This window comes from Podarcis filfolensis, assembly GCF_964270895.1.
Source record: "Podarcis filfolensis genome assembly, chromosome: 6".
NCBI classification, from domain to species: Eukaryota; Metazoa; Chordata; class Lepidosauria; order Squamata; family Lacertidae; genus Podarcis; species Podarcis filfolensis.
The window spans coordinates 70,418,053-70,439,467 of record NC_139609.1 but is presented as its reverse complement, the minus strand read 5'-3'; the positions used below and the strand labels follow the sequence as shown (position 1 = coordinate 70,439,467).

General features: G+C 47.4%; 1 protein-coding gene across 1 annotated transcript in view; it reads left to right on the top strand.

The window, feature by feature from the left end:
• Nucleotides 1–1,433: 1,433 nt before the first annotated feature.
• SNTA1 (syntrophin alpha 1) overlaps nt 1,434–21,415 on the top strand; it is a 66,586-nt gene continuing 46,604 nt past the window's right edge. Inside the window, exons 1-2 of the mRNA XM_083618852.1 lie at nt 1,434–1,895; nt 5,797–5,982. Coding sequence (XP_083474978.1) covers nt 1,622–1,895; nt 5,797–5,982 — 460 coding nt within the window. The 5' untranslated portion in view covers nt 1,434–1,621. The remainder of the gene's footprint in view (nt 1,896–5,796; nt 5,983–21,415) is intronic.

The following is a 21,415-nucleotide window of genomic DNA, read 5'->3' as shown; positions in this document are numbered from 1 at the left end:
ACAATCCTTTCTGGGCAACCTTTCAAGGGCCGTATGCCAGTGGGGGCTGGGCAAGACTGGGCAGATCAATGAATGTTAACTTCACCTTTGTTGGGTAGGCTAGTTTCTACACATCCCTCTCTCTATTCTCCATCCAGGCAAGCACAAAGCATCCCAAGAGTTGAAGGACATATGTCAGGCAGGCAAAAACACTCAGTGTGAAAACAGGACCAGAGAGGTGTGGTCTATGGAGGAGTGTGGCCACAACATTGGCTCTCAGATGTTTCTGATATATTTTGCCCCCTATCACTGTTATTTTTTAGATGGTAGGGGAAAGTATATTCTGAAACTGAAAAATTATTCAGTAGGGTGCGTCAGCCATGGGACCTGACTGAAATCACTTGCACTTGACACTTGCTTTGGCACAGTGGAAAGCTACTCTTGTGCTTAGTAATGTAAAACAAGTGTGCCTATTTTCATCTGACAAATGTTGAAAGAGACAGGCGTCTGCCTACAGCAGTGTAGCCAAGAAAGGCAACAAAAAAGATCCAACGGTGATCTCCCTCTGCTTAGGAGGTGCTCTGTTCTGCCAGAGTAACAGGGCTTCTCTGAAAGGCTAGCATGAGAGGGATTCAAGTTTGCACCGGGAAATGTTGCTTTGCAGAATTAAAGTGGATTTAAAGCTGCCACTGTGGTACAATAAATCTGCTTTAGGAAGAAAAAAACCAGAAGAAAAAAAACCAGGAAATGCATGGAAAAGTGTAGCACGAAGGTTTAACATGAAGTCGTATAAACACCCCACAAACAAATCAGATTGAACACTTAAAAAAAAAGAAGATGGATATAATCTAACCTCCGCATATGCTTTGTGCAAACAAATCAGGATACTTACAGAATAAATTAGTTATCTGGAGGAACCCTCACCAGCATGCCTTTAAAAATAAATAAGTAAAAATCAACAGGTAAAGCCTTTCCCCACATGGAAATGCAAAATTGTGGGAGATGTTACCTGCTGAATATCATCCTACTATGCAGCTACAGTGCTGGGGCCCTGCACAGTGGTGCAGTCAGGTGATTGTAGACTCCAGTCTTAAAGGGTCTTAAGGTTAGATGCTAGAGCTAAGGTTAAATCCCTTAGATTTAGCCACATATTTCAAAGGGCCAGCGCTGCTCCGTTTAGGGCTCCGCACTGATCCGAAAATCCTAATGTGGGCAGCAGCGGAGCCTGAATTGCAGCTGATGCCCGTTATATCCAGGTCGCCTGAGAAAGCGTGCGGCGGACGGTCAGGTCTGGATCGGGGGCAGTTTTCCGAGACGCCCTCTCTCCACGCCTTCTCCTTTGGCCGGGGCGGCTTCCGGGCCTGCGCGAAATGAGTCTGGGGTGTTTCTCCAGACGGGGCGTCGCCAGACAAGCGCCGATGGGCCATGTGCCGGCGGGTCCCTCCCCCCGGGCTTGGAGAGGAGGGTCCGGGGGCGGCTCCGGAGGCGGGGCAGTGGCGGGCGGTGGCTGCTCGCTCGGCTGCCCGTCCGCCCGGCCGGTGGCTTCTCGCTGCGCGTCCCGGCTCCACTCCAGGCAGGCAGGCGGCGGCGGAGGCGGCGGCGCAGTAGCGGTGGCGGCGGCTAGCCGAGGAATGCGCTGAAGATGGCGGCCGGCCGGAGAGCTCCCAAGAGCGGCTTGCTGGAGCTGCGGGCGCCGGGCGAGCAGTGGCTGCGGGTGCTCGTCACCCTTTCCGACGACTTCTTGAGCGTCAGCCCCAGCAGCAAGGGCGCCGACGAGCCGCTGCAGCCGCCGCCCAGCCCCGTGCAGCTGAATGGCGGCGAGCCGGGCGCCCCTGTCCCGGACTCCCTCGCCAACATCAAGCGCACCGTGCGGATCGTCAAGCAGGACGTCGGAGGGCTCGGCATCAGTATCAAAGGTCAGGGGCGAGGGACGGGACGGGGGGCAAGAGCCAGAGGACCCGGTGGCTCGCCAGTTTGAGCAGTTTCGCTTTTGCTCTCCACTTTTTTCTCGCTCTCAACCTGCTGTTCGCCCCGGGCGCCCGGACAGACTTGGGAAGGAACCTGCATTTCTCTCCAGAGCCGAGTTTGCCTCCGCCGGCTGCGGGAGTGGCTATTTTTGGGCACTCGGCAATCGCCTCGCCTCTGTCTTGCCCCTGCGGTGGCGGAGATGACACTGGGCAAACTTGAGCCGTGTGTTCGCCACTTCGGGGCTCTTGCAAACATGTCCTTCGAAGTCAGTTCAAAAGGAAAAAAGCTCGGAGGGACTGGGGCGCATAAGCTTCTGGGGGGAAGTCTCCATTTCAGATCTGATGAAGCGGGAGGTATTAATTGCAACCGCTTCGGGAGCTGCTTAGCTGCCCCGAAGGAATTGGAACGGTGTTAAAGTTGGGAACGTGGTGGTAGGGACCTCGAAGAGTCTTGCATTCTTCCTGTAGGTCCAATCCAGGCATCTCACGAACGTGCTAACTGAACGTTTTCTAAGAATTTTATTGCACAACCAAGTGGAGAAGGCATTCTGTGTTGCTCAGAGTTTGCATGCTTCATTGGGAACGCTGGTTAATTAATAAGTGACTTAAAAAAAATAAGACCCTGTGAATTTGTAGTCTGCTGGACCAACATAGCTATCTGATCCTGATACCATTAGTAGCAACATTGTAATCAACACAACATAGTATCAACACAAATGTTTCTTCTCAATTTAGATTGTTGCAGAATGCAAACAGAATTGTATTCAGTGTTACTCCTGCTCAGAGCAGATCTGTTGAAATTGATGAACATTTGTGTTAATTTCAATGAGGCTACTCTGTGTAAAACACAGTTGGAGACAACCAATTGATTAGATTTACAAGACATCAGTACTGCAAAGGCCTTTGACCATATAAGCAACAAAAATTGACTTGGCTGACAACTGAGCTTCCAATCTCAGCCACTTAGTACTGAATTGTATGTGGTATCTGAAGAGCCACTTCATAGGAAGATGATGCAGAGATGATTTACATGTAGGGTAAAAAAAACTTTGGGTGTGAAGTGACCCTGGCAATGCAGTCTTATACATGTTTACCAAGAAATAAGTTCTGTTATGCTCACTGGGACTTACTCCCAGGTATAGGATTGCAGCCTGAATGACCTGAAAACTGTGTAGATTAACTTTGTGGCTGTATAAAATCCCAACTTTCTAGTAATGGGACTCCTCAGTGCTCAGCTGTAGAGCATCTCTGTGCACTTCGGCTTCAGAAACTTTCAACACCCATGTATGTGCTTTATAGACACATTATGAACAGTCCCATCAAATGGAAGATGTCAGTTGTCTAATAATACCAAGCAAACTGTCCAATACTTACTCGCAACTACACGAGCCCAGCTTTGTATATGCAATATTCCCTTACCCTTACTAGGCTATTAGTTAGGAATCTAATAGCATCTGAAGAGCCACAGGGTCCCCTACCCCACCTTAAGAACTGGGTAGTGTTCTCTGCAACCCTAGAAATGCCACGCAAGTGGAAATTCTGGGACGCCTGAAGTTAGTTCTGGTGGCATTTTTGGCATAACTGAAGTCCTCCCATTGTGACTACCTGTGCCATGTGAGTTGATGCAAAGCTTTGCCCTCCATCACATACAGCTGCCTTGTCAACCCTAGCCTCTAATAAGGATTTGGGCTGCAAATGTGAACACCTTTACTTTGGACTATGTCCCATTGTATCTCAGTGGGGCTTAACTCTTAAGTAGATGTGTACAGGATTGCACCGTCAAACAGCCAAGGCTAGATCCTGGAAAACCTCTTGTATGATAAATGATGGCTTGAAAATTGAAACTGCAGAGAGATCTAGAAACTGAGACATTTGCCATGTACATTCTTTATTTCTTAGTTGTGTATTTACTGGTAGAATGCATGCCTGCAGTTGGGCTAGATGGAAGCATACTTTTGCATCAGAAAAGTAGGCCATGTTCTCACATACTTTTTAGTCTAGGGAGTTCATTTCTTGTAGGTCTAGAAAGCAGGACAGGGGCACTTTTACAAATCAAATATGCATTCCAGTCACTGGAATTATAAATGTCAAAAATTCAAGTCTCACTTGTCAAAAGTGCCAAAGATGTAACAAAGCATGATACACGATTCCGTGAGTAATGGGAGATCCATGGGGGCATAAACTTGAAGATTCAGGACCCTTTGTTTGACCTTCAGAATTGGGGGAGACAACACCTCTTGTGGAGAAAGCAGGTCTCTGGTTTTTTCCTGCAATGGCAATTGTATAAGAAGGAGATTTATGACTACATCCATTAGTAACATTTTTATTTGGCCTTTAAGTAGCAGTGTAAGGTGGAGGAGCCGACATTATCCAGGCTTATGCATCTGATGAAGTAGGCTCCAATCTCAAAGATTTATATTCTGCAGTATATCTGTTTGTCTTTAAGGTGCAACAATGCATTTTGTTTTTGTTGCAACCAATGAATGCAGCTGCTGCTCTGAAATCCCTTTAGCAGCATTAAATGACTTGAAGATCATGCAGGTTGAACTTCATGACTGCATGAGATCTACTAATCTGGATTTCTTGGCAGTGTAGTTGCTTAATGCACAGGTGTCCTCACTTGTTATGTTGATCCTTTCAATAAAAAGCTAAAATACATTCGTGTAAAATTTAGACATGCATTTATAGCCTTTAAATTAACTTGTGGACCCCATTGTTAAATTACATTATGCATGTAAAATTAGCATGCTATCTTTCTGTCTGTGGGGAGTTTTTTTTGCTTTTCAAAATGAGGGTACATTCGAAACATGTAATACCCTCGACTATTGGAGTTTGACCATTGACTCAAAGCTTGTGTTCCTTCAGATATTATTGGATGCAGCATAGTCAAAGATGCTGGAAGTTGGAGTCCAGCAACAGCTAAAGACAGTGGCGTAGCGTGGGTTGTCAGCACCCGGGGCAAGGCAAGTAATTTGCGCCCCCTAACCCGTGGATTTGCGCCCCCTAACCCATGGATTTGCCCTAACCCCAGATGTTGCGCCCGGTGCGGCCGGCCCCCCCTGCACCCCCCACGCTACACCACTGGCTAAAGAGCCACAGGTTTTCCACCCTGCTCTTAAAGAGATACCATTCTGTTTAGCTGGTACGGGGTAGTGACTCTGAGCAATATTCAAGTGCATTATTCTTGAGCTTCATGTCCACAGGACACTCTTCAAATAATTTGAAACTTTTAAAATATGTTGTTTTTTTATTGCAAATGAAAACCAGCATTTTTTCCACTGAAGCCAGTGGCTGCTAGGGTTGATTTATTGGCCCCAAATGTCTTAGGAGAGGGGATATTTTTGCATATAAATCTTTGGAATAAATGCATAATTCATTTATATTTTGCCCACAGCAACATATAAATGATTTGATTGCTGCAAACTACAGGGCATCTGTATGCAGCTGTTGCTGATCCATTGATCTATAAACATACTAATATAATTGTAGAATTGGTCCATGGGGCACAGTCTAGAGTGATAATCTTATAAAATACTGTGCAATATGGCATCTCTTAAAATGAAGCAAAAAACTGCACAGGTAACTTCTATCTTCTTTCCTTTTACTAGTGTACCAGTTGGGGGTTTAGAAATCTTGCACACTGAATATTTTGTTAAGCCATGTGTTGCTCTTTTCTACAGCAGGACTGGGAAGCTGTGGCATCCTGGATGTTGCTGGGCTCCCATCAGCCCCAGCTAGAATGGCCAGTGGTTAGGGATGACGGGGAATGCATAGGGTCTCCACTCCTCATCCTCATATTCTTTGAAATGCAACACCTGACTTGTTTTCCTTTTTCTGCTTTTACTTCAAGGTGGCCGGGAAAACAAAATGCCCATTCTGATTTCCAAGATTTTTAAGGGGCTGGCTGCAGATCAGACGGAGGCCCTGTTTGTAGGAGATGCCATCCTTTCCGTCAATGGTGGTGACCTCTCTGATGCGACACATGATGAGGCAGTGCAAGCACTGAAGAAGACTGGCAAGGAAGTGGTCTTGGAAGGTAAGCAGGCTGCATTGCGGATGGGCTGAGATGTTGAGGATCCCTGCCCTTTTCACTTCTGAACTTTTACCAACAGGATCCTTGGTTCACTCTGTTCCTGTGCAGTGCACAGGTGAATAATCTTCCTGGTGATGCTCCCCAGGTTCCCTGAAGCAAGGAGCAACCCAGAGGATCTGTGGTGGTGACTAATATTTTAAGATAGTTTAAATTAACAGAATGCTGGGCAAAACAAGTGCTCTATACTACTTGCAATCACGCTAGCACATTTCTGTTCTGTACCAGGAATGGGGAATCTCTTTCAGCCCAAGGGCCACATTCGCTTGTCGACAAGTGTCTGGGGGCCACATGCCAGAGGCAGAAAGGATGCCGAGCAATGGATGTGACTTTCGGACCTTTGAACAGGTGTCTGTATTTCAGCTAAGGAAAAGTCTGAGCTTTCTTTGCACACTGCCACACATCTCTCCATCCAGGCATTTCCCCCCATTCAGTAACATACAGTAGTACCTTGGTTCTTAAACTTAACCCGTTCCAGAAGTCTCTTCCAAAACCAAGGTGCGCTTTCCCATACAAAGTAATGCAAAATAGATTAATCCGTTCCAGAGTTTTAAAAACAACCCCTAAAAAAGCAGTTTAACATGGGTTTTACTATCTAATGAGACCATGGATCCATAAAATGAAAGCAATAATCGATGTACTGTACTGTCAAATAAATAAGACAGTATTGTAGATGATAAAAAAATATTTTTTCTTCTTCTTACCAGCACTGATAGTAGTCATTGTTTGGATGGGGGGCTTTTATACATTTCCGCAGTCACAGAATCAATCAATCAGTCAATAGCTGAACTGGGTTCCACACAGTCTCAAAAACAAATTAACTGAAAAGCCTCAAAAACAAAAACGCAAAATAAATAGCAAAAACAAAAGCTTCAGATACAGTGGTTCCTTGGTTCTCGAATGTAACCCATTCCGGAAGTCTGTTTGACTTCTGAAATGTTAAAAAACCAAGGTGTGGCTTCTGATTGGTGCAGGCGCCCAGGAAACAAAAGCCGATAACCACATCAGATGTTCAGCTTCTGAAAAATGTTCGAAAACCAGAACACTTCTGGGTTTTTGGTGTTTAGGAACTAGGGCATTTGAGAATCAAGTTACCACTATTCCAGGTAGAAGCACTTGAACACGGCTGTTGAGAGGGGCAGAATCCCAAGGGCTGGATGGAGTCTCCTGCAGAAATGCACCTGGTTCCCAGTCCTGAAGTTTCCCACTCCTGTCCTATTCTGTAGCTCCTTTCCTGGCTATGCCAATATGCTTTGCAGAGATACCAGCTGTGTTGGAACACGGAGGCACCTGGGAGAATAGTCTTCGCTGGCAGCTTGCCAGGATCCTTAGGAACAGACCTAATCTGCCTGCAGATTGGAATACTGGTCCCAGATAAAAACACACGAATGTGCCAGCCTATCTGCTCACACTAGAAATTCGTGCTTTTATCTCCCTTAACAGATTAATTGCAGGTGCTTGCTCTGTCATTCTCTCCCCGCCCTTCATTCCCTACAACAAAAATCTGCCGACTCAACATCTTTGTGAGGAAAAAGTGCAACTCTAGGCTATGTCTCTTAAGCCAACTTGAGGTGCAGCCTTTGTTAACTGCTGAAATCCAGATTTAGCTCTGGAGTCACCTGACGACAGCAGATATGTATTTCTTGTCTCATTTTAGTGAGGGTTTGAATCCTGATGCTGCTCTCTAGCTCTGTAACAGTACAAATCATTGTAGATTAGCATAGCTGGTTGTCCTAAGATGAGTGAATGGCTACAGTAAGGCGCTTCTATCTTTTTGAAGGCAGGACAAGATCCCAAGTAGAACCTTCATGTAGAAACATATTGAAAATCAGGGTCTTGGCTGCTGTCCTGAGCTCTGAAGTAATCAGAAGATTAATCTTCTAGTTAGTAACTTGATGGGGTTTGATTGTCCGGTAATGAAAGAATATATTGTAGCGTCTCTGTTCTGGACATCTGGAGTTTTATTGATTGGAGAATCTGTAATCTGTAACAGTAAAGAGGTGAAGGAGAGACCCTTCTGAGTCTGTGTTTTTTCCAGATGTATTAGTCTGTCTTTCCTATCAACCAGGAGGATAAGTCTGGTATTGGCTTCATTTCTGCAAAGTCCTCTTGTTACCTGAGGAAACCCAAACAGGTTATAGATCATGTTCAGCGGAGATGTGAATTGCCACAAACAGTTGCAAATATCTGAAAAATGAACTCACTGGCTCAAACATATGGGTCTGCTGCCTTTTCCCTCTCCCCTCCTTGTGTATTGCACATGCCCTTCTGTCAGGGAACTGTCATCTGAGACGAAGGAGGTGAAAGGGCTCATGGAGGGTGAGAGAGACCACTCAGCGGAGGAGGGGACCAGCAGGGGGAGAAGTGGAGTTCCAAGGGAAAGTGAGTCGGAGGGAGAGCTCAGAGATACTTCTAGCGAGAACAGTGGGGGGGTTTCAGGACCTCCCCTAGGAACACCCACTCCTCGGCGGAAACTGTCACGCCGAGAGTCCAGAAGACGTGTTTCCGTTAAGGAGCTTTTATGCTGGAAGAAGTTCCGTAAACGCCCACTGTCCGATTCAACGAGCGATTGATGGAGCCACGCTTAAGGAGCTCCATCACAGACAGAGGTTTGGGAACTTAGCCAAACTCTGAGGGATCAGGATTTTACGCACAAGCAGCTCATCATCCCATCACAGCAATCGGACAGTCCCTGAAAGCAGCTTGTGCAGAGAGGCATCATGAGTGACCCAGCCGGAGCCGGAGGAGCAGGAGGAGCTGGAGGAGGTCCAACTCTGGAAGAAAGGTACAGAATGTTGGAACTCCAGCTAGCAATGCAAACGGCGAGGCTAGAAGAAAGGAGGGCGCAGGATGCAGAAAAGGCAAAAGGCGCTACACTAGCAAGAAAGATGCCAGGAATGGTGCAGAAGTTTGGGGGGGACCCCAGGAACTACCAAGCCTTTAGGACAGAGATGCAGTATGCTCTTGAACTGCAGTTTAATGACTTTCCCGATGAGGCGTCGCGAGTGGCGTTTGTGATTGGCCATCTCGAAGGAGGGGCGAGAGACTGGGTCAGGCCCCTGATGGCAGGGAATAGTGACATGCTGAAGGACGCGAGGAAGTTTTTTCGCGCCATGGATTTGATGTTTTCCAGCGAGATTGAACAGGGACTGGTACGCAGACAATTGATGGCTTGCAAACAGGGGAGCCGATCGGTTCGTGAGTACTGGACTGAGTTTACAATGTTGATACATAGATTGGGGTGGGACCTATCGGCGGAACCCATTCAAATGCTATTTGAAGAGGGGCTTTCTTCGGCGGTGAAAGACGAACTTTCCCGGGCGCCCAGGGCGGAGTCTATGGACCAGCTGACCAAATCAGCGCTGACCATTGGAGCGCGCCAGGAGGCAAGAGCCTTGGAGAAGCGGGAGGGGAAAGGAGAGCGTTGGAGGGATTTCCGCATTCCAGAGATTCCAGAGCCAAGTTTCCCGCCCGGAGAGCCGATGGAAGTTGGAACAGCGCGCGCGCGCGCAGTTTCAAATCCCAGTGAAGGGAGGAAGAAGGAGGGAAAGAGCGCCAAGAAATGTTACCTCTGCCAGCAGCCAGGTCACTTTGCCAGAGTCTGCCCGCAAAGAAAGGAATGGCAAGGGATGGCAGGGGCTGTTGGGGGAAAGGAGGAGGAAGTCCAGGAGCCAGTAAAAGCCAACGCCTGTCTGCCTCTGTCAGGGCACTGCAGACAGGCCAAGGAGCAGTAAAAGTGCCCACTCCGGAACCTCCAAGACCAGCCCTAGTAATAGAGGTGTTGCTAGAGCTGGCAAACGGATACCCACTAAAGACCAAGGCGCTGTTAGACTCAGGCAGCTCCTGTAATTTTATGAGCAAGGAGTTTGCAGCGGAACACCAGATACAGACACTCCCTTTAAGCAACCCCCTGCAAGTCACCACGATCGATGGGAGGGAGCTGTTGGGGGGAGAAGTTAGCCTACAGACCGTCCCAATGGTTATGAGGGTGGCAAGGCACACCGAAAGGATAGCGTTCAATGTAGCCACCCTGGGAGGGGCGCCAGTCATTTTGGGAATGAGCTGGCTAGCGTTGCATGACCCGCTAGTGGGCTGGCATCAGAGAGTGGTGTCCTTTGGGTCAGGACATTGCCTGGAACACTGCAAAGAGGGAAAGGTGCCAGAAGGGGCAAAAGCCTCCATAGCAGGGACGGAAGTGGCGAACAAAGGGAAGGTGCCCAAACAATACGCTGACCTGAGCAAGGTCTTCAGCGAAAGGGAAGCAGATAAACTACCACCGCATAGAGACTTTGACTGCCAGATTAACCTGGTCCCTGGGGCCCAGCTACCCGTGGGCAAGCTGTACGCCATGTCAGACAGGGAAATGCAGGAGTTGAGGGAGTTTATTGACAAAAACCTGAAGAGAGGTTTCATCAGAGAGTCCAGAGCGGTGGGGGGCAGTCCAGTGTTTTTTGTGGACAAAAAAAACACGGATAAACCGAGATTGGTCGTGGACTACCGGGCCCTGAATGCCGTGTCAGAACCAGTGACTTTCCCCATGCCCAGGATTGATGACATTTTGACCAGGGTGAGGAAGGGAAAGATATTCACGAAACTGGACTTGAGAGGAGCGTACAACCTGATACGAATAAAGAAGGGGGATGAATGGAAGACAACGATGTTCACCCCCCTAGGGGCTTTCGAATATCGCGTTATGCCATTCGGATTGCAATCAGGCTCCGCCTGTTTTCAATCGCTCATGAACCATGTACTGGGACCTTTGCTCTACAAGAATTGCGTGGCATTCCTCGATGACGTGCTGATATATTCGGAGAATGAGGAGCAGCATGTGAAGGATGTCAGGGAAGTGCTGAGCCAGCTGCAAGCAAACCAGTTGTGGGTGAAATTGGAGAAGTGTCAGTTCCACACCAAGGAGGTGGAATTCCTGGGGTACCGCTTATCAGACAAGGGATTAGCCATGGATCCAGGCAAGGTCCAGGCGGTGCTGGAATGGAAGACACCAAAAACCAAAAAAGATGTGCAAAGGTTCTTAGGGTTTGGGAACTTTTACCGTAAATTCATCAAGAACTTTGCCCACTTAACGGCTCCCATCACGGACTGTCTAAGCAGCAAGAAGAAATTCGTTTGGACGGCAGAGGCGGAGCACGCTTTTGAGGAATTGAAAAAGGCATTCGCTTCGGAAGAACAGCTCCTGCATGTGGATTTACAAAAACCCATGAGAGTGGAAACTGATGCCTCAGACCGGGCGGTGGGGGCAGTGCTGCTTCAGCCAGGGAGCAATAAGTCGGAATGGAGACCGTGTGCCTTCTTTTCGCGTAAGCTGAACAAATCCGAGAGGAACTACACGGTATATGACCGAGAACTACTCGCCATTCACGAAGCGTTCCGGAGATGGAGACACTTACTAATTGGCGCACAGCATAAGGTGCAAGTGTGTACGGACCACAAGAATTTGGAGTATTGGAGAACAGCACGAGTGCTCAACCAACGACAAGTGAGATGGGCCCAGGAGTTCTCCAAATTCCATTTTGAAATCTGCTACGTGCCAGGTCCAGAAAACATCAGAGCGGACGCTCTCTCTCGCAAACCTGAATATTTGGAGGGGGAGGGAGCGCCAGAAGAGAGACATATTATCCCAGAGGACCACTGGGTGTGTGGTGCGGCCTGGGTGGGGCAAAGAGAACTGGTAGAGGGGACGGTCAATGATGAGTACGCCCAGGATAAGCTCAGAGGTTTAAGGAGAGAGGGAGAAGACCCCGGAGGTTTTGAAGAAAGAAACGGGGCATTGTATTACAAAGGGGCACTATATATACCCGAAGGGGAATTGAGGGGGAGAGTACTCAAACAGTTGCACGACAATCCCACAGCGGGGCATTTTGGGCAACACAAGACCATGTGGTTGGTGACCAGGGAGTTTTGGTGGCCCAAGGTGAGGGAGGATGTACGGGAGTATGTGAGAAGGTGTGACCAATGCCATAGAGCCAAAGGAGAAAGGCGGGCACCAGCGGGTTTATTAGAACCGTTACCCACACCAGAAAGACCGTGGGAGGCGGTGTCGATAGATTTTATGACTGATCTGCCCAAATCCCAGGGGAAAACCGCCATACTAGTCGTAGTAGACCAGTTAACTAAGATGGGTCACTTTGTAGCTTGCTCACATGCAGTCACGGCGGAAGAGACAGCGAAATTGTTTGTAGAACATATTTTTAGGCTGCATGGCGCCCCCTTGAGGCTGGTGTCCGACAGAGGGAAACAGTTCACGTCCAGATTCTGGAGGAAGCTTATGAGCTTGTTGCACGTAGAGGTCAACTTTTCGACTGCCAGGCACCCTGAGACCAATGGGCAGGCGGAGAGGGCAAACGGTATCCTTCAACAATACCTGAGGTGCTATGTCAATGACAGAGAAAACGATTGGGTCGAAAAGTTGGCACTAGCGGAATTTGCTTACAATAATGCAGAGAATGTGTCCACCGGGATGAGCCCATTTTTGGCTAATTATGGGTGCCACCCCAGGGCGTTTCCAGGGGAAGGAGGAGAGAGATGGAGTGTTCCGGCCGCTGAACTTTTTGTAGAAGAAATGGAAGCGATCCATTGTCAACTCCAACACCACTTAGAAAGGGCCAAAGAAGAATATAAGAGGCAGGCAGACAAGAGCAGAAGGGAAGGTGAAACAATTAGGGTGGGGAGTCGGGTCTGGCTATCAACCCAAGGGTTGCCGTACAAGGGGGGTTGCAAGAAATTGAGACCCAAAAGATTGGGACCATTTGAGGTCATCCAACAGATCAACCCAGTGGCTTTCAGACTCCGGTTACCGAACCACATGAAACTGCACCCAGTATTCCACAGGTCATTACTGTCACCATACCGGGGGGAAGGTGAAGGGGTATCCACACGGGGGCCAGCCATAGAAGAAAGGGAAAGCCGCAACTATGTGGCGGAAATCATCGACTCCAGGTGGAAGGGGAATCAGGTGGAGTATTTGGTCGCGTGGGAAGGGGAACCAGAGTCAGAAAACACCTGGGTGAAGGCAGAGGAGGTCCATGACGAGGTCTTGATCGAAACGTTCCACCAAAGGTTCCCCAGGAAACCTCAGCCAGTAGCGAGGTTCCGAAGGGAGTACTTTGGCACCACCGACGATGAGGAGGAACTGGAGGGATTCAGGGAATCGGAGTTGGAAGGAGGTACCGACTCCGAGGAGGAGGAGTACTTGGAAACCGGGAACAGCAAAAGGTGGAGGGAAGTGTTCGAAACTTCGGAAGATGAGGGAGGTTCCTTCAGGGGTTTTGCTCCCTCGCCTCCCGCAGAGGAGGGGAGGGAAGGGGGTGAAGGGGGCCCTGGAGGGGAGGTGGATGTCAGGGAACTGTCATCTGAGACGAAGGAGGTGAAAGGGCTCATGGAGGGTGAGAGAGACCACTCAGCGGAGGAGGGGACCAGCAGGGGGAGAAGTGGAGTTCCAAGGGAAAGTGAGTCGGAGGGAGAGCTCAGAGATACTTCTAGCGAGAACAGTGGGGGGGTTTCAGGACCTCCCCTAGGAACACCCACTCCTCGGCGGAAACTGTCACGCCGAGAGTCCAGAAGACGTGTTTCCGTTAAGGAGCTTTTATGCTGGAAGAAGTTCCGTAAACGCCCACTGTCCGATTCAACGAGCGATTGATGGAGCCACGCTTAAGGAGCTCCATCACAGACAGAGGTTTGGGAACTTAGCCAAACTCTGAGGGATCAGGATTTTACGCACAAGCAGCTCATCATCCCATCACACCTTCCTTTTATTTATCACTTGAAATAAATTTTGGCCTGGTTCACCTGTCACACTGAGCCAAACCATGACTTAGCACAAACATTCCTTGGTTGTTTCATTGTTGCGCCAAGCTGAGCTAAGCTGTAGTTTGGCATGGCATGTTGTCTGAACCTGGGCTTGTGGTTTAGCTCTCTCCACGCTGGCCACAAGCTGTAACTAAGGTTCATTCTTTGACTTGTTACTTGTGGTTAGTATAGAGAGAGGTAAACCACAAGCCCACGGTCAGACAATACGATAAGCCAAACCATGGCTTAGTTCAGTTTGATGCAGCAACAGAACAACAATCAAGGGGCGGCCACAACCTCCTCCCTATTTAACCCCTGCACTTGTATGCTTGCCCTAAACCATAGTTTGGCTTAGCATAATATCCAAACCTTTGTTTAGTTGTCAGATACAGTGGTACCTCGGGTTAAGAACTTAATTCGTTCTGGAGGTCCGTTCTTAACCTGAAACTGTTCTTAACCTGAGGTACCACTTTAGCTAATGGGGCCTCTTGCTGCTGCTGCACAGCCGCCACACAATTTCTGTTCTCATCCTGAAGCAAAGTTCTTAACCTGAGGTACTATTTCTGGGTTAGCGGAGTCTGTAACCTGAAGCGTCTGTAACCTGAAGAGTCTGTAACCCGAGGTACCACTGTATCTGGAAAAAGTCTATGACAAGCCTGAATGCAATCAAACAGGGGAAGCACAAGCATTCTTAAGAACGACCATCTTTAAGGATGTTATTTATTTGTTTGTTACATTTATGTGCCACCTTTCCTCCAAGGAGGTCAAGGCGGAATACATGGTTTCCCCCCTCCTCATTTAATTCCCACATCAACCCTGCAAGGCAGGTTGGGCTAAGTGGCAGTGACAGGCCCAAAATCACCCTGTGAGCTTCATGGCCCAGTGTGGGTTTGAACCCTGGTCTCCCAGGTTCCAGTCTGACACACTAGCCACTGCACGACACTGGTTTTTCATGGAGGATAAGGCTACCTGTGGCTACTAACTGTCATGGTGATGTTCTGCCTCCAGTGCCAGAGGCAATATGCTTCTGAATACCAGTTGCTGGAAATCACAGGAGAGGAGAGTGCTGTTTCCCTCAAGACCCGCTTGCAGGCTTCCCATAGGCATCTGGTTGGCCACTGTGAGAAGAAGATGCTGGAATAGATGGTCCATTGGCATGATCCTGTGGGGCTCTTCTTATGGTCTTATCTCTACTGGATGGGTCTGATGTGAGTTGTAGACCAAACAATTAATGGACACTAGATTGGGGAAGGATGATATAGAATAGTTGGCTCACCCATCGTTGCTGCCCCTATAGTTGTGGACCTGAGGTTTAGAAATTGTGGCCAGCTTCAAATCATGTTTTTGAAAAGCCAACTTTCCATCGTGTATAGCTTTAGGGTGATCTTTGGTACTTGTCCTACTCAAGGGGAGACCCACTGAAGTCAATGGACATGGCAAACTTAGGTTTGTTTGTTTCAGTAGGTCAACTCTTGAGTTGCAATTAGTTCATTTCCACCCTAAGGTTTGTAGAGAGAAGGGAAAGTCTTTTTCTAACTTAAAGGATTGTGTTGCTTGCCATAACAGCTCTCAATATTTAGACATTTTTTTGGTTTTGATCTAATGCTGAACGGTATAATTTAAAAATTCTCAATTCAGAACCCTGTATTCCTTTTATTAGTATTCCTTACATTTAGGTGACTAGTTTATTGTTGCTATGGTGACCAGAAGTGCTTAGCAATTATTGGTTTTCTTTGTAATGCCGTGTGGTGCTTGTTTGCTTATGCCTCTAAATATTAAAAAAGGGGGGGTGTCATTCAGTGAATTTCCTGCTAAGCTGGGATGTGATTCTTTGGTGCTCAAGAAAAAAAGAAGTTTAATGTAGAAGAGAGAGACTGGGAAGAATTTCAGCTTGCCAGATGGACTGCTCCCCCTCTCCTCTTCCTGCACACTGTTCTGGGGGGGGTGTCCTCTGATCCTTTCCAGAGCCAATTTGGGGTACATGCAGGGGGGTGAGAGGGCAAGAAAGCCCCATTGTGCTAGTGGAAGTCCTTGAATCCAGCCCATTGGACTGTTTCCAATGTTAGTACTACTCAGAGGACACCCACTGAAATTAATGGGCGTGACTATAAGGTCCACTAATTTCACTGGGTCTATTCTGGGTAGAGTTTTGCTGGAATCACCCCTGGGGCTCCAGTCCTTGTTTGGCCTTGTAGCTCCTTGAGTCTCTCCCTCGCCCAAGGTTTCTCCCTTGGCCTTGGCCTTACATTTCAAGCTCACCGGGAGGGATAAAACGGTGTGTGAGAACAGGGAACACAGCGTGCCACATCCTGAACTTCTTGAAGGAAGGGTGAACAGGACAAAAATAAGACACAGGCTGCTAATCCCATTTCCATCAATAGAACCTTTTAATTTGAGATGTCATGTATACCTAACAGTACTTGGAGGCATTCAACAAAGCAATCTGTCTCTGCCTGTGAATATCTTGACAAGTATCTAAAACAGGTCCTTCTCCTATCACAAACCACCAGGAATAGATCCCCTTCTTCCATGGCACTGTCCACTTTGATTATGATGAATAGGCAACTGATGAATGTCCAGGGACTTGAGAGAACAGGATGCAGGACTTGGTGGAATTTGTTCTGGCAGGGCGACATGATGCTCCCTAGCTGTTGTTCAGCTCCTATCATGTCCAGCTAGCATGGCCAGTGGTCATAAGTTATGGAAATCAGATTTCAACAACTGGAAAGCACCACATTGGCTGTTTTTGAGTTACACATTTTTGGTGCTCCCTGGGGTGTTAGTGTGAAGATCTCATAATGTTCCAGGAGGTGGGCGGAGAACTGAGAACTTGCTGTGATTTGTTTATTTTGTTGTCTTGAAACTGAGAGCACGAGGACTAGAAGGGGCAATTTGCAGGAAATTGATCTTTCTGTTTCCACTTAACAAGCAAGAGTCGCTCCGAAAGGGTCTGCTTTTACACGGGCTTTGAGGAAATCACAACACATTCTTCATCGTACATTGCGTTGCGTGGTTGTGGCTCTCCCAAACATTTTCTTATTTGTTTCATTTAATGTAGATTTATGTCAGGTTTGTTATGGCCTGTGGTTGAACAAATAAACTTCTAAAAATGTTATATAATAGCAAATAGTAAAAAAAAATAAAATGTTTTATGTCTCCAGGGCTCTTTTGCTGAAAGGAAACTTAAGTCTGGGAGGCAGCTGGGAAGGTGTGATAGGTTTCATTTAACAGTACCATAGTGGTAGTGGTCACTTAGCCCTGCTTCAAAAAATTATCTTGAACTACTGGGAAGATATCAGTTAGTTGGCATAATCTTGTTGCATGTAGTTAACATTATTTGCACATCATGTTAGTTAATAAGACCACACCTACATGCAATTGTTTGCCACGTTGCATTTATTTTACTGGTAACTTTGTGAGTGTTCTCCAGGGCAAAATACCTCAAGTAAGTCTCAGAAATCTTACAGCTGAAATATCTTTTTTAAGTGGAATCCATTTCTGACCCCCCCCAGCCTCCTTTTCAGTCACACTTCTGCAAAACAGACAGGCTGTTGCGTAATTCATCAGTTGCCTAGTTAAATCTGCATATAAATTAAGCTGACAATGGGGAACCAGATATCAATGGAATGCTGCTCCCATTCCTGACCATTGGCCATGTTGGCTGGGGCTGATGGGAGTTTTGGGAGCCTGATGAACATCTGGAGGGCACCACGTTGACTACCCCTGATATCTCCATCAGTTTGTGTTGGGGCAAGGGGTACTGCTAGTGGGTGGGCGAAATCCTATGCACCCCAAGGGATCATCATGCCCTAAGGTCCACCTCACATGGTTCTTCCCTGCAGCAACAGCTGTTTTCCCAGAACCAGGCCTTAATTTGTGAGGGACACTTGTGGTTTTTAATCCCCTTGGGCATCCATTTCGAATATTTGCAGAAGTGTTTGCAAGCAATGCTGGCTCAAAAACCTCGACCATTTTTAAGCTGGACATGGAGCTGTTTGTGCATCCCTACCAGTTACCTTGGCTGCTCATCACCCTTCCTAAAGAGATCTGTATACATTCTGGGTCTTTGCTAGACTCTCCTGTCTATTTCTCCCATTCTCCAGTTTGTAAGTTATTCCCCTCCCCACTTTCCAGTCTCTGCTGAGTCCAAGCTGATTTTAGCTGTGCTCAGCCGTTTCAGCTGATTAGCTGCGTTTCCCCTCCTCCCTTGTTTTTGCTTCTTCTTTCCCCAAAGCCCACAGAACCACACATAGCTTTGTGGAATGTGCTGCTCTGCCCTGCCGATCTCATTGAGTTTTATAACCTAAAGGGAAACACAAAACCCCTTTCTTTCGGACCTTGCAAGCATTGCTTCGTCAAGCTGCTAGCTGGGTACAACACTTTCTTTGTTTCTCTTTTATTTCTTAGGCAAAAAGAAAAACGAACTTAAAAAAAAAAAAAGCTTCTGATCCGAAAGTAAAGTAGAAGAGATTTGGCCACTTAAATAGAATTGTAGAGTTGGAAGGGACCACAAGGGTCATCCAGTTTGACCACCTTGCAAGGCAGAAATCTTTTGTCCAATGTGGGGCTTGAACCCACAAACCTGAGATTAAGTGTCTCATGCTCTACTGACTGAGCTGTCCAGCATCCTGGAGGGCTTGTAGGAGCGCTTGTCCTAAATGGCTAAAAACTTCGTGAACCTAGAAAGCTGCTTTATACTGAGTAAGACCACAGCCAATCTAGCTCAGTATTGTCAGCACTGGGAGTGAGGAACCTCTGGCCTGCCAGACCTCCCCATTTGGTCCGCCAGGACATTTTGGCCAAGCCAAAATACCTGCCCTACATTTATGATTTCAGGTATGGGGGCAGGAAGAATCCTGGCTCAGCTGAAAGGGTATTTGCAGTCTTAACACCGCAATCTTCTTGCCAACCCAGCCAACCACTGCAGCAAATTTCTTGCTATCAGTATGCCCATTAGTCAGGGGCTGTGTGTGTGTGTGTGTGTGTGTGTGTGTGTACATTGCACAGTTATCCCATAAAGGTAAAGGTAAAGGGGCCCCTGACCATTAGCTCCAGTCGTGGCCAACTCTGGGGTTGCGGTGCTCATCTCGCTTTATTGGCCGAGGGAGCTGGCGTACAGCTTCCGGGTCATGTGGCCAGCATGACTAGCCCACTCCTGGCAAACCAGAGCAGCGCACGGAAATGCCGTTTACCTTCCTGCCAGAGCGGTACCTATTTATCTACTTGCACTTTAACAAGCTTTTGAACTGCTAGGTGGGCAGGAGCTGGGACCGAGGAACGGGCGCTCACCCCGTCTCGGGGATTCAAACCGCTGACCTTCGGATCGGCAAGTCCTAGGCTCTGTGGTTTAACCCACAGCACCACCCGCGTCCCTCAGTTATCCCATAGGAGATATAATTGGACACATGCCCTCATCCCTAAGTGTTGCATCCCTAATTATGGCATAAGGAAGGAGAGCCTAAGATGAATATAATTGTGGTCTTTGCAGTTCACCTATTCCCTTAGTTGGTGGTGTCTAGAAGCTGTGCCACAAATTATAAGCGATAGGTTATGATAGCTCAAGCCCAGCACAGTAAAATGAATGCTGTAAAGTGATAGCACATTCAATAGGCTGTGGGGTTAGGGAGGAAACTCTTCCATTTTGCCTTTAGTTGTCTTTTGGAAACACTCAGTTATGAAACTGTTGTATCAACTTAAAAATGTGAAAAGCCCATCTGATCTCCTGCTATCACAGGCTGTTACATTCTTGGGTGTTGCATAAAGCTGTGTGTGTGTGTGTGTGTGTGTGTGTGTGTGTGTGTGTGCTTACTTGGCACGCCTCTCTGGCTGAAGACTTAAGCTCAGCAACAGCCTTCTCGGTCTCAAACACTTCCAGCTGTGCAGTTTTTGCATGACTGACCTGTGTATAGTCCTTGAAAGATCACCAGAGAAGAGATTGGTAACAAAAGGAAGGCGATGGAAAGAAAGTTAGAGTGCTTGGATGGGGGAAAGAAATAAACAGCTGTGGGGGTTGCAGATTGGACAATCCAGGATGGCGGTAAATGGCGTCAAGCTTCCCACCTAGCTAAAGACCGAACTGCCTTTGGGCTGGTTAACAACAGCCTGGAGTAGTTTAAGAAGAGGTGGAAGGACCCTCTGATCCGGGATTCTGTTCCTAGAGGGACCAAGCAGATGCTTCTGGGAAGCCCCCCAAGAGGAAATGGGCACTTTCCTGTTAATGCAACAGCTACGATGAGTCATACCATCTCTGATCCTGGCAGTACTATGTATTGTGACTAGTAGCCATCAGTAGTCTTAGCTTCCACGAATTTGTCACCATGGGCATATTGATTCCTGCAGCATCTGACCACAGCACGCAGCTGTACAATGATGTGTGCTTTACTCATCATTTCCATTCAGTTGTGTGTGTAATAACATTTGCTTCACCACAGGGTTGGATGCTACAGACAGGTGCCATCGGGGGCACACACACACACAAAGCAGGAAATTGATTCAAAATGGTTCTAAAGTCCGGTACTCTTCAGCTATCGGCTGTTTCCAGGTGCTTCATGAGTATTCAGTAACGTTTGCCAACACTCCTAAATATAAAAGAGGAAGATCTAGGCTGAAGCCTTGACAACCCTCGGTCACACATCAGCTCAGTTCAGGCATTGCATCCAGCCATGGCTGAGGAGGTTGAGCTATACTCTAGTAGCGTTTTTGTTTGAATTGATAAACCACAGTGTGAGCTCACCCAGCAAATCTGAATTGGAAACTATTATTTGTTCTGCCTGTGGCTTGGCATAATGTTTGAACTGATGAAGTACAGCGATCATTCTTTCTCTGGAGGCTGCAGCACCATGAGTATAGGAGTGGGGTTTTTTGGACTTATGAAGCAGAGTGCTGAGAGGAGGGGAAACTAAACCAGATAAGCAGTGCTAACCCATGATTTCCCTCTTGTATTCTTGGAAACTGGGACTGCCGTTTGCATCCTGAACAATGGCTAGTGCAATCTCAGGTTTGGTATGAGATCTGAATTGAGTAGCCAGACATCTACACATCACTAGAGCATGTTAAAAAAAGTAAAACTAATAAAGTTAAGGTATGTTAATACAGTGGTACCTTGGGTTACATACGCTTCAGGTTACACACTCCGCTAACCCATAAATAGTGCTTCAGGTTAAGAACTTTGCTTCAGGATGAGAACAGAAATCGTGCTCCGGCGGCGCGGCGGCAGCAGGAGGCCCCATTAGCTAAAGTGGTGCTTCAGGTTAAGAACAGTTTCAGGTTAAGAACGGACCTCCGGAACGAATTAAGTACTTAACCCGAGGTACCACTGTATCCAGATTTTCCCTGATCTGTTCTTAAATTATGTCAGAAATAAAAAGATGTGGATTTTACTATACAAGGTTAAATACTCTGTTAGAGATAGATAGATCATTTATATCCCACTCTTCCTCCCAAAGGAATCCAGTCAACACATCTTAGCCGAACTCACATCACTGGCTTGTTGTGAAGATGAATTGGGAGGGGAAGAACCACATAAACTAGTCTGAGCAACTTGAGGATGGGATATATAGATGCAATAAATCAATAG